This window comes from Berghia stephanieae, chromosome 2 (genome assembly GCF_034508935.2).
Source record: "Berghia stephanieae isolate SIO BIC M18660-M18661 chromosome 2, UCSD_Bste_1.3, whole genome shotgun sequence".
In the NCBI taxonomy this organism is placed as follows: domain Eukaryota; kingdom Metazoa; phylum Mollusca; class Gastropoda; order Nudibranchia; family Aeolidiidae; genus Berghia; species Berghia stephanieae.
Genome location: NC_088361.1, coordinates 118,866,684 through 118,880,887, shown reverse-complemented (window position 1 = coordinate 118,880,887; position 14,204 = coordinate 118,866,684). Strand labels below are relative to the sequence as shown.

Sequence of the window (14,204 nt, the reverse complement as noted above, 5' to 3'; positions counted from 1 at the left end):
TATCAAGGTGAATGGGAGGCGCCTTAAAACCTGCCAAATGCTCCCACTGCCTTGTGGGTTATGACCGGGAGGTCAAAAGGCTATGGAGTAAACCAGATAAAAATCCGTCAGAAGGCAACGGGAAACCACTGACGTATCATCCCAAGATCGTCATGATGTCCGTCCAAGCGAATCTAGTCAACGACGTCAATGGATGTTTTTCGAGCAACTCGATTACAGCCTCGTCCGGTAGAGATAGTCATGCAGGTGAACAGGTGACTCTCGACCGTCATCCAGCTACTGTGCACCACCAAACATTACGAACAGCAACATGGAATGTAAGAAGTCTGTACCAGAAAGGAAAATTAGCAAATGTAGTTATGGAAATGAAGAGATTGAATATCAATGTTTTAGGATTATCAGAAGTTAGATGGAAAGGAGCAGGAGAACTTAATTATGATGACTGTAAAATTATATACTCAGGAGGAGGAGAACACCAAAGGGGAGTTGGAATTATACTAGATAATAAAACGGCGCGAGCAGTCAAAGGATTCTGGCCCATATCAGACAGAGTAATGGCAATCAAACTACAAGCAAAACCTTTTGATTTTGATATTTTACAAATATACGCCCCAACCACCAGTCACGATGATGAAGAAGTGGAAAATTTCTATCAACAAATAGATAAAGCAATGCATCAGTTTAAGTCTTCAGACATAAAACTCATCATGGGCGATTTTAATGCCAAGGTGGGCCGAGAAAGAATAGAAGATATTGTGGGCCCACATGGTCTGGGAGACAAAAATGACAGAGGTGATCGTCTTATTCAATGGTGCCGTCAACATGATCTGACAATCACAAATACTTGGTCAACAAACCACAATAGAAGGAAGTGGACATGGAAAAGTCCTGGAGATGGAGTGAGAAACCAAATAGATTACATACTCATCAGCAAACGTTTCCGAAACTCGGTTTTGTATGCCAAATCTATGCCGGGGGCTGACTGTAACAGCGATCATATACCTGTGCTATGCCCCATACGAGTTAAATTGAAAATCTGCAAAAGAGCAAAGGCTAAACCTAAATACCAACTAGACATTCTCCGGGAGGAACAGAAGATACAAGAAAAATTTGAACTATCAGTAAGAAACAAGTTTGAAGTGCTTGGAGAACTAACAGATATAGAAGAGAAATATGAGCAGTTTAAAGACAGTGTTGCTGCATCATTAGAAGAAAATGTTCCAACCACACTTAAGTTGCAGAAGAAGAAATGGATTACTCCAGAGATATTAGAATTAATGAATGAGAGAAGAAAGGCCAAAAATCAGGAAGAAAAATACAAGACTCTGAACAGGCAGATAAAAAGAAAATGCAACGAAGCTAAAGAAGACTGGATAAATGAACAATGTCACTATATAATGTCCTGCAAAGAAAAAAATGGCAAATTCTTCCATCAGAAAATCAAAGAAGTGACAAACAAAACTAAATCAGGTGCTAAAAGTGGATGCATCAAAGACAAGCATGGAAACACCATCATGGACAAAGACTGCATTCTAAACAGATGGTCAGAATATATTGAAGAACTTTTTTTTGATAATCGAGGAGAAATGCCTATGATAAAAGAACTGGAAGGGCCTTCTATAATGAAAGATGAAGTTAGGAACGTCATGAAAAGCATGAAAAATGGAAAAGCTGCAGGACCTGATGCCATAACAATTGAAGCCTTGACTGGCCTGGGTGAATGGGGGATTGAATTCATCACAAACCTTCTAAATCAAGTGTATGACACAGGAAAAATGCCAACTGATATGAAACGATCCATTTTTATAGCACTACCAAAAAAGCCAGGGGCAGTTGATTGTGAACAACACAGAACTATTAGCCTAATGAGCCACCTCACAAAAATTCTTTTGAAGATAATTTTACTAAGAATAAGAAATAAAATACGACCTGAAATTGGGGAGATGCAATTTGGTTTTGTTGAGGACAAGGGTACCAGAAATGGAATATTCACATTATCAATGCTGATGGAAAGATGTATTGAAGTAAATAAAGATCTGTATATGTGTTTCATCGACTATTCAAAAGCCTTTGATAAAGTACAACACGAAAAACTATTCAAAATTCTATCATCCTTGGACATTGATGGTAAAGATTTAAGAATATTACGGAATTTGTACTGGGAACAAGAAGCAGCAATGCGTGTTGACAACGAACTAAGCAGTTTTACACCTATTAGAAGAGGAGTTAGGCAGGGGTGTGTTTTGTCTCCAGATTTATTCAACCTCTATAGTGAAATGATATTAAGAGATATCGAACATAAGAAGGGGGTGTGTATTGGAGGAAAGAATGTAACAAATCTGAGGTATGCAGATGATACGGTTCTACTGGCAGAATCTGAACATGAACTACAAGAATTACTGGATGTTGTAGTCAGGAGTAGTGAAAATATGGGACTGGAACTGAATATATCTAAAACAGAATGTATGACGGTATCTAAAAATAATAACCCACCAGCCTGTGTAATAACAAGCAGAGGACAAACAATACAACAAGTTGAATGTTTCAAATATTTAGGCTTCAATGTAACATCCAATGGAAAATCAGATTGTGAAATAAAGAAAAGAATAGGTATGGCGAAGAATGCATTCAACCAGCTGCATACAATTATGAAAAACAGGAATATTAGCATGAAAACAAAAATCAAAGTCCTGGATTGCTATGTACTGTCTGTGCTGCTATATGGTTGTGAGAGCTGGACCATAAACAAGACCATGGTTAAAAGACTGGAGGCAGTGGAAATGTGGTTTTACAGAAGAATGATGAGGGTGTCATGGATGGAAAGGAAAAGAAATGAAGAAATTTTAGAAATGGCAAACAGAAAAAGATCACTGATAACAAAAATCATCAAACGCCAAATGGAATTTTTAGGACACATTATCCGCCACCCTGGTTTGGAAATACTCGCCTTGACTGGAAAGATGAATGGAAAAAGAATAAGAGGAAGACAAAGAATAACGTATTTGAAAGGGATAAGAACTTGGACAGATGAAGCTGAGAAAGGTGGCGCTGCTTTAATAGAATTGGCAAGAGATAGATCAGCTTGGCGGAAGATGACCTCCGACGTCTGCTTCAGATATGGAACTACATGAGATGAGAGTCTGTGGTTCTTCCACAGCCCTCACTCCTTGTCAGATGTTAGTGTGTCTGGGTGGCAGTGGCAGGGAAATTCGTATAGGTGTATCACGCGTGTGTGACAAGACTTCATTAAACCTACTAAAGTTTGACTATCACACACACACACACACACACACACATACACACACACACACACTAAGGCTATTTCTATGACACACACGCATCCCTCTATCAATGAACACTCCTACAGTAGTGCGGCTATGTGGTCTAGTCATGACGTAACTATAGGTAGTACTCTAGTCGACCATGGCTCTCGTGCATTATAATGGTCTAGTGGTATGACACCCGCTTTGGGATCGGAAAGTCCTGGGTTCGAGCCTCGCGCTCGGTGCATAGTTGAGTCTTTGGACAAGGCTCTTTACTCACATTCTCTCACCGTACTCAGGTGTAAAATGAGTACCTGGCCGTTAACAGCGTTGTCTTTGTCTGAAAAATTGTAATATCGCCTAACAGGCGGCATGTCCCGTCCTACATATTAAATGTTGCTGTTGACCGGGACCCCTTTACAAAGCGCTTTGATCACATTTAGTGGATATTGTAAAGCTCAATTTTTTAAAGTAAAACATTAGCTTTGAATATGGAATGTTTCAATTTTAGATGCCTGTGTATTCTTTGTTAGTTCCCATCATCATCATCATCATCATCATCATCATCATCATCATCATCATCATCATCATCATCATCATCATCAGGGGCAGCGGTACGGTCTTTGGTTGGCACCCGAAAGGTACCGAGTTCGATCACCCGCCGCTGAGTGGTCTTGAGCAAGTCACCTTGCCCTAACTAAATTTGCGGCGCTGCACTGCGGCTATCGCTTGGGTTATTCCAGTCTTCCCTTAGAATAGACCCGAAAGACGAATCTCCCCTATGGGATGAATAAAGGGAATTATGTTTAATTTATTTATCATCACCATCATATCAGCGGGATCATCATCATCATCACCACCACCACCACCACCCTAATAATAATGGATAAAATAAATATCAACACATTTCAATGTAATAATCAATCTAAAATCAATCAGTGCTCCTAAAAGACCCTTTGATTTCTTTGTCTAATTCGTTCCATACTTTTGGAGTCCCGACAAAGAAAGATTTTCAGCTAACTATAGTTTATATATGGGAATATTAATCAGTCGTTTATATTGGAATCGGAGTTGTCTAGCAGGTGTATTAGTTCAAAGCGCATTTCCAAGGATTTACCATGCTCAATGAACTTCACAATATTTTATTTAATTTATTCCTCCGGCACGCCATATCGACCATACATCCATTTCGTACAGTAGGTACCGATCGCTGTTTGGAGTCTTTTTGTATTAAAGCTCTTTACAATACCCGTCATTGCTTATAAGATAAGAATACATTCACACCTGAGTCAAGTGCCTGACACACGGACTTAACGTCTGGATCACAATTTTCAACAATCACTGTCACTCATCCGGCCATTGACAAGGCTTGATTTTGTGACAAGAGACACCGTACCACTGAGCGACCGAACAAATAATCACCATCTGCGCCATCGTCATCATCATCATCATCATCATTATCATCATCCTCATCACAGCCGTAACAGCCAGCAAAACCACAATCATCATCTTCGGGTCCGGTCTATCCGTGTGGGGGGTGGGGGTGGAACCTGCTAAAGTATTTCATTTTTTAAACAGAAACACGATAATCATCATCATCATCATCATCGTCATCCATTGTCGTCGGCATCGTTATCATCGTGTCCGGGCAATCCGTGTGTGTCTGGGTGTGGAACCTGCTAAATATTATTATTATCTACCTACCTAATAAAAACACACCATTCTTGTTCATTTATTTTTCAAATAATGAAATGAAAGGCACGACCTTTCCCGCACACACAAGAGGCGATGACGACCAGTGACAAATTATGGGAGGTGGGGGCGGCCGACAACTTTTGGCGCGACATAAATATGAAATGTTAAGGTGACAGCGGGATGATGGTGGTGGGAGGGGGGGGGGGGGGGGGGGGGTCTCAACCCTTCACCATCAACAACTGTTTGATGGCGTGTGTGTGTGTGTGTGTGTGTGTGTGTGTGTGTGTGTGTATGTGTGTGTGATGCGACGAACGATCATAATCAAGGCTGCCAGACAGCCAGATTTCTTCTTGCCCAAGTAGTCAAATAGACCCCAAATAGCCCAACACCACAAGCATTCTGACTCCCTTGAAAAACTCATTGTTTTGATTAACAAAACAATCGACTACAGTTGGATAAACTTATCTTTTCATTTTTTTTAAATAAAAGATTTATTTTTTTAAAATGAATAATAATAGAAAAGCGTTTCTTAGTAACCAATTTTGAACTTGGCCATCTGGCAGCCCCATCATAACCAGCTGCAGTCAAGCCAGCCACAGACATAAGAGAGGGAGGGGTATGTGAAGTTTCCTGTGTTTTTTTTTTTTCAAACGAATCACTGCTCGATGACGTCACTGACTCGAAACCCGCCCGAAACCGACTCGATTTTAGAGGACTCGATCGAAAACCCGCTCGATTTGATCGTTTCAAACTCGACCCAGCACTACAACTGCAGTACTGCAATAGACTGCTCATTTTCTGATCGGAGATCAGAGGATCAAAAAAAGAAGGCGGTGCCCTCGCGCATGTTAACGAATACGTTCCCAACCTACAACGACGATCGACGAACGACGAGGAAGAAAACGAAGATCTGTCCTCAAAGTCTTAGGACAGATCTTCCTTTTCTTCCGCTCGATCGTTGTAGGTTGTGAACGTAATAGTTCATTTCTATTGGCAAGTTAACGATTACGTTCCAACCTTAGTCTAAGGACAGATCTTCGTTTCTTCCCGTCGTTCGTCTATCGCTGTTGATTGGGAACGTAGTCGTTAACTTGCTATTTTACCACCATTATTAATCAAAGTGACTGTGCGGAGTGGCCCTGAGACTCTGATTGGTGAGCACCAATATGGGATCAATCATAATTTGAGATGGACACCCATGAAGATAACTTACTACTTACTACCCAGCTTCGTCCTCATTGACGTTGGCTGCTTCTTATGGTTCACACTATTATGTTATGACGATCGACCCAATCAGCAAAGTCCGGTCCGCATTCGTGCACCGTCGCGAACCCGCCTGGTAGCATCGTCACAACACACCTTTCGACTAGATGCTCTGCCGTTTCGGGTTCTTGCCCACAGCGTGGACATATTGGACAGGAAGTTAGACCCCACTGCTACCCAGTGTCTCCTCTTACTGGTATCAAAGCCTGGCAACTTCTCACCAAGCTTAGAGGAGTGTAGGTCCCCGCCCCCACGAGGGATTGAATTCGTCCAAACCGACTTCCATCTCGTATGTGCAGCTCTGTCCGTAGTCAGGGATTCTGCGTACAAGGGTTGCCGGGACTTATTTCGGCTCGAAACGGGGGCACCGTTCATTATGCGCATGAGAGGGGTATCCCCATTCCCTCTCTCTTTGATCTTACTCAGCCAGTTTCCCGTAATGGTCTCCCTCCGGACATCGGGGGGCTGGATCGCTGCCATTACCGGGCCCCATTCTCTATGCCCGCACTCTGCGATGACAAAATTTAATGTCTGCCCATTCCTCCCGTCTGTTGATGGTATCGTACAGCTCTCTTACATTCGTATATGTCCATTCGAGAACATATAAATATATTATATATATATATATATATATATATATATATATATATATATATATATATATATATATATATATATATATAAATACTGAGTTTCCTCCTGTTGATGACTTTAAGTAGTTCTGGCATGACCTCGAGCTCTTCAAAGTATGCTGTTATTTGTTCTTCTTTCCATCCAGCTTACCCTCGTCATCCAGCGGAAATAGACAGACCCGAGGATGTGGACAGTAGCTGGGAATGAACTCGATAATGGGGACAGCGTAGCTCAGCGGTACGGTCTTTGCTTCGTACCCGAAAGGTACCGAGTTCGATCATCTGCCACTGCGCTGTGTGGCCTTGAGCAAGTCACCTCGCCCTAGCTTAATTTGCGGCGCTGCACTGCGGCTGACGCCTGGGTTACTCCAGTCTTCCCTTTGAATAGACCATAAGACAAATTTCCCCTATGGGATGAATAAAGGGAATTTTATCTTTTTTTTTTTATCTTATGTAGACACAAGTGTGAAGTGGGCCCGAGCGGGACGAATGGATATTATAACCATAATAAAACATCAATTTTAGAATTTAGATTTCCCCAACAAATTACGCTTTGAGATAATAAATAAGTCGAAAAGAAGAAACTTGAGCCAGTCCTAATTTTTTGACAAGTTAAAAACATGAATGATTTCCAATCAATGCCAGTAATACAGTATCTGATCCCCCAGTTTTCGAATATACTTTTGCTTTTTACTAGAAATTGGATATTGCTTTTCAAGGTTTGTTTTTAATTCAGAAAAGTGAGTGGAGCAGGCACTTATATTGTTAACAACAAGAGATGAAGTGAGTAGGAAAGTGCCAGAAGACAATAGAGAATAAAAATTTTCGCGGCGGTGATGAGGGTTTGAACCAGCGACCTTACTGGTACAACTCCGCCTAGCCGGGGAGAGCGTGACTCTACCGTATGGGCTATCCACGATCACGGATGAGCATTCATTGCCTGAGTTCTGGTATTCAAAGATCTATCTTTTAATCTGAAATCTTGCCATTCAAACTCATAGCCATGAATGTGGGATTTAACATTTTACAGATAAAACGAATATGAATACTCCTGCAAGATTGATGATATCCTCAAATGAAAAGAATAAGATACAATTTGAAATATTAACTCTTTTTAGGGAAACCATCGCGTTGCAAAATAATAAATGTTAATAAATAGATTTTAGTGAAAGTGCCAGGACTGTCATAGTTTTAATTAATTCTTTTGAGCCATGAGTATCATGGTGACAGGGCATATCCCGACTACTATATGCTTCAATAAATTGTTTGCTACCCTGTTTCATAGTTCATTGATCTATTGTGAGGAATTCGCCGCTAGATATAACGAAGTCGCAAATCACCCGACAAAGAATGTTAAATAATATAAAAGTGACAAAATTACCATTCGGTGTTCAACTGATTGCTACACATATTAATGGCTACTGGTAGACTCTTGGGTCAGCTTTCGATTCATTTGTATATGAAATCAACAAGACCAATAATTATTATTATTCATTCATCCACTTTAATCCCAAAAACAGAAATTTGAAAATAACACTGTAAACAAGTTAAATTCTGATTAAAACCCAAAATTAAGCTGCATTATTTAAAATATGAACATTTTAGTTGCGGATAAAAATACAATTAATGAAAAAGGATCTGCTAGAATGTATAAAGAACCAAATTATTTCCTTGAAAAAAAAATAGAGGTAAAGCGAGAGAATATGAAATGAAGGAAGAAAAAATATTATCCAGCAAAGGTGGGCTATGTTATAAGTTCGACACAATGATTAATATTTAATCTTAATCTTATTTTGGTATATGTGGAAAAGGAAGAGAATGAGATGAGATGGGAGAGTAGAGTTTTGAGAGAAGTCTATGTAAAATATAACAATGATCAAGACTTGAAAAAAAGGAAACAAAAACAAAAAGAAAAAATTAAAGAACAAACAAGAATGAAAGAGAGAAAGAAAAGAAAAAAAGAAAAGACTAATAATAAAAATCTAAACTTCAAGGTAGAACAATTTTTAAAATGAGAAATGTGTTAAGTCGACTCCTTTTTAAAAGTCCTCTTATTATAAGATTTAAAAAAAAAAAGAAACCTGCACCAATCTTATTAAGTATGCATGTATATGATAGAATAGACAACGTAATGAGTCATGAAAAAAAAATCCTCATTGATATAGATAGCAGTGGCGGCATTTGAATCTTCAAATAGCATTTTAGATTTAACATCTTATTTGTTATGCTTTAATTTATTTTCAATATGTTCCCTTTAGAATGGTTGGAAACATTACAAACAAGCAGTGTTATCGAATTGTGAACATCTGAAGCTAAATGATGTGTTGATCATTTTAAAATGATACTTTAAAAAACACACGACTGTTATATTTTGTCGTCATTTAACTACACAAACTACAACTATTGGTTACTGACCAAACCATTTAGCAGGAGGGTTTCCATTAATCAACCCGTAAGCGACATTACGCAATATCATTGTGATCAGTGAGAGATTCAATATTTATAATATATGTTTTCAACAGGAGTGATAAACCACGAATACGGCTTTGGATTGGCTTTTTGTTTATTTACCCATTGCAGCTTTGCTTTGTTTGCGCTCATAATTTTACCTGGCCACCAATATTATCAGCCCTATGCTTTCTCCGTTACGGAGATAGCCTATAGATAGAATGCGCTTGGCCAAGGAGTTCACAACATTGTCATCCGGAAGTATAACGGACCAACACACAAAACTGTGTGTAACCATGAACTTTTATAGTCTGGTTAATACAGTTTAGTGAGAACAACTCACAACCGCGGATGGCAAAAACAATAACAAAGGCCTGAGTGACGTCATCTGCATACTATCCATTGCTTCGGCGAGAGCCGCTCGACATTCATAATGTTATGAGTTGATTCAGAATATTCTAACGGCTAATACTAACTCGAGGAAGTCATGGTGGAATGTCTTTTACTATGATTATCTCTCTTTAAGAAAATGTATTGTTTTTTTTAAAATAGGTAACACTCTAGTGTATCAAATAGAAGGGGCGGGGTAGTAATAGAAGAAGGGTGGGGGTAACTTTGTCCAAACTTCAATAGAAGTGGGGAAGGGAGTGCAAAATTCGAACAAAGAAGGGGGGGGGGGGGGGGGGGTGGCGCAATTTGACCAATCCATAGAAGGGGGAGGGGTGCGCATATTGGACATTTTCTAATTTAGGCGAGGCGAGATCCGACGTATAAAACTGGTTTTCTTTCTATCAAATATACTGCTTACTAGCACTTTTGGGTCGGGGGGGGGGGGAGCTTTTTGTTTCTTCTATTATACCAAACACGGAACGTTTCGGGTTCAAACCCCTTCTTTAGCCAACTATATTGGCTGAAGAATGGTTTGAGCCCGAAACGTTAAGTGTTTGGTATTATATTCCTTTTTTTTTAAATTGATATATATTCATTTTTGTTTGTTACTTTTTACAGTCCACAGCTTCTAGCAGCTTAGTATCACTAATAATTGTGAAACAGGAGATATATTTCAAACCTCGAAAGTATTGTGTTAAAATGGGAATGTGATACAAAAGATATCTGTCAAACCTCGAAAGTATTGTGTTAAAATGGGAGTGTGTACAGAAGATATCTGTCAAACCTCGAAAGTATTGTGTTAAAATGGGAGTGTGTACAGAAGATATCTGTCAAACCTCGAAAGAATTGTGTTAAAATGGGAGTGTGTACAGAAGATATCTGTCAAACCTCGAAAGTATTGTGTTAAAATGGGAGTGTGTACAGAAGATATCTGTCAAACCTCGAAAGTATTGTGTTAAAATGGGAGTGTGTACAGAAGATATCTGTCAAACCTCGAAAGTATTGTGTTAAAATGGGAGTGTGATACAGAAGATATCTGTCAAACCTCGAAAGTATTGTGTTAAAATGGGAGTGTGATATCCAGGTGGATAAGACATTGCACTAAGTCTAGGAGGACCGACACACCATCAGCATTCCGTCATTTTTTTCATTAAGCAAGATCTATAGATGCTGTGTACTTGGCTAAAAAACTCACAACATTGTAATCCGGAAGTATAATGGACCAACACACCAGAAAACTATGTGTAACCTTGAACGTTCAGAGTTCGGTTGATACAGTTTAATAAGAATTACTCATAAACATAGATGGCAAAAAAAACAATAACAAAGACCTGAGTGACGTCAACTTCGTTCTATCTATTGTTCACGTCGCAGTGCTACTTTGTGAGTAGATAAGTTAAGTCTTCTCTTTAAAAGAACCTAAAGGTAGATTTCACAAAGGAATAGATAAAGGCTTTTTTTTTGGAAATAATAATAATAATAATAATATATTAATATGCTGCATGGCTGTTTCACACAATAAAAATGCTAGCTCTGTGATAATTCGAATAGCATTTCAAAGTATGTAGTAAGAAACGTAATGATAACCCCTTAGTCAGTTCAAAAGAATAAGTTAAGTATCAAATAATTCTAAATTTTGATTCGGTAATGGGTATCACAGATACGACATATTAACTCATTCAACCCTAACACCGACTATATCCGTAGTTTACCCGGGTTGCCTTTACCCATGCCTGTTTGTTACATTTTTCTGAGACAAATTATAGGCGTAGATAGTATCAAAGTGCATGTTTATAGTTTTCACAAGTTAATGATAGTTGAATAAAACTATCTATGTACATGCTCACTTTTAATACTTTTTTTCCAATTTTGAAAAGTAGCAAAAATCTCTAGGATTGAGTGAGTTAATTCGGATCGTTCCACATTACGCAAAAACTCTTAACCAGTTCACTGCCGTACGCTGGAAAGACACATATTTAAGTATTTGGCCAGAAAACTCGTCCTTCAAATATCGATCGATTAACTCTCTCCTTACCTGCGATTTTCAGAATTTTCATTGAATCTTTCCACCCACCCAACAACAAAAAATAGACTTTTCTTACTCAACCAGAAAAGCAACAAGAACATTCTATACATAATATTGTTCAGCAAAATGAGCTCTATAACACAGTGTCGAGATTTTATTACTATAACAACAAATTTCTATACATAAAATTGTTCAGCAAAATGAGCTCTATAACACAGTGTCGAGATTTTATTACTATAACAACAAATTTTCTTTAGATTGTATGATGTGCGAAAGAAATCAGAAAGATAAAATTGTTGGTTGTATCGTAACGAATGTGACGATTTTTCGATGGTTGGGAAGGAGAGGGTTAAAACGACCCTCATCTTGGCAAAAACTCCCAAGCCTGGGATTTCGCGAGGATATATTTTTTTTTTTACAATATGATGGTCATTTAAACCGATCGATATCTGAATGACGAGTTTTCTGGCCAAATAAATGCTTAAATTTTTGTTTATCCAGAGTACGCCAATCAACGTGTTACATTGTCTTTTGATCGCTGCAATATTAGACCTACATTGCAATAATAAGAACGCACTCATTACATTAAAAAAGCAAATCGTTCCATTTTAAATAATTTATACCACAAATGTTATCAAAAGTTTCATCTTGGTAAATCTATGGCGTGCTAAGACAGAGAATAGGATTTGGTTCCAAACAATTATTTAAATGACCCTCATCTTGGAAAAATAAAACAAACAAAAAAAAACTCTCAAACCTGGGACTTGGCGAGGTCCCAAGGTTTAAAGTTTTTGCCGAGATGAGGGTCATTTAAATCGATCGATACTCGAAGGACGAGTTTTATGTCCAAAATTATTAATACGTGTCTTTCCAGAGCACGGCCGTTAAATGGTTAACAGCTATCGAGGTAGGGTTGTTATATATTCAGAAATGTGACCCATCGTCTCAAAACAGTATTATGTCGGAACGAACCAGATGCTTAAAAGCCGAAGTAAATGTTAAACTGGTCAAAAATATAAATCGTTGGTATTAGCACCTTAAAATATGGTTGTCAAGCTCCTCAATAAATCATATAAACTCAACACAAGTCTGATATTTCTGGCTATAAATTCAATTTTCAACATCTTAACCAAACCGACTTAATACCGTTTTGAGGCGAAGGGTCACAAATATACAATGTTATAGGACAGTCTGACTACTCTCAACGCACAAAAGTCAAGCGCACGACTGGTATTATCTATAAGTAAGGCATTCATTAACCATAGATTTATATTACAAGATCAAGTTTAGGATAAACTTTTTGCGTGCAAAATTGAAAATTATAAATTCTTCTTAAACTCAGAACCTATTTGTTGTGCAAAGGTTGTGCTCCTTTCCTGTAATGACCACGCTCTTGCGTCCTTACTGTATGTTAAATATTACAACAGAAAACAGCGGTCAATAAGAAAAGTTAATAACATTCCTCATACATATTTCAGTCTAGTCTATGTCTAAAGTAAGAATGGTCTTTTATTCTCATAATTACACAATTTACAAAACAATAAGGATAAGTCATTTTCTCCCGAAAGTTGAATTTATTTTAGGTCAAAACAAGCAATTAAATTTCACGTCAAATGTTTCTTTTCAATTGATGGTTGGTGGAATTAACGTTTGATTCCTTTTTGCTGCTTTTGTCTGATGTCATTTTCTACCTTGGTTCTTAGTAACCTGTGAGGAAGAAATTGAAACAAAATTGGATAAATTATTTATTAGTTAATTAGGCTAACCATCCAGCAATGTTTGGGTAACTGGGTCTGTTAGATCTGACAAAAAGTACTTTGCGATAGACTAGTGTTCTATCCAAATGGTAGCAAGCAATTGCTATTGTTCGTTTCACACTATAGAAACCGGAATAAACACCGGCTCCATGGACCAAATGGGTTCCGATGAACAACTTTATAAGGCTAATATGGCAGTGACTACAAAGAAGCAAGGCAATGGCGGTTTTGGTTGCTAAACTTTGTAAATAAGTTCACACAGAGACAGGCCATTGCAATTAACTAGAAAAAAACATTTTTATTGAGAATGAAAAACAACCCCCTCCTCCGAATAAAAAACAAACAGATAAAAAAAACTTGAGCTTGAACTTTTATACAGAGCAATATCCACTAAATGTGCTCAAAGCGCTTTACAAAGGGTCCCTGACCAACAGCAACACGAAACATGCAGAACGGGACATGGTGCCCGACAGGCGATATTACAATTTTTTTCCGACAGAGACAACGCTGTTAAAGGCCAGGTACTCATTTTCCAACTGAGTACGATGAGAGACTGTAAATAAAGAGCCTTTTCCAAGGACTCAACTATGCGCCGAACGAAGCTCGAACTCAGGACCTTCCGATCCGAAAGCGAGTGTCATACCTCAAGACCACATAGCCGCACAAATAAATATCTGAGAATTAGCAGATAGATTATTTTGGGAACAATGATTTCATGTGCTATTGAAAA

General features: G+C 38.3%; 1 protein-coding gene across 21 annotated transcripts in view; it reads right to left on the bottom strand.

Moving 5' to 3' along the window:
- Positions 1–13,271: 13,271 nt before the first annotated feature.
- LOC144966408 (neuroendocrine convertase 1-like) overlaps positions 13,272–14,204 on the bottom strand; it is a 74,074-nt gene continuing 73,141 nt past the window's right edge. For all 21 annotated transcript variants that reach the window (XR_013644208.1, XR_013644214.1, XR_013644213.1 and 18 more), the window contains one exon: positions 13,272–13,424. Coding sequence is in view for 10 of the 21 variants with exons in the window: in XM_078902824.1 (XP_078758950.1) it covers positions 13,417–13,424 (8 nt within the window). In the remaining 11 variants the exon portion in view is untranslated. The remainder of the gene's footprint in view (positions 13,425–14,204) is intronic.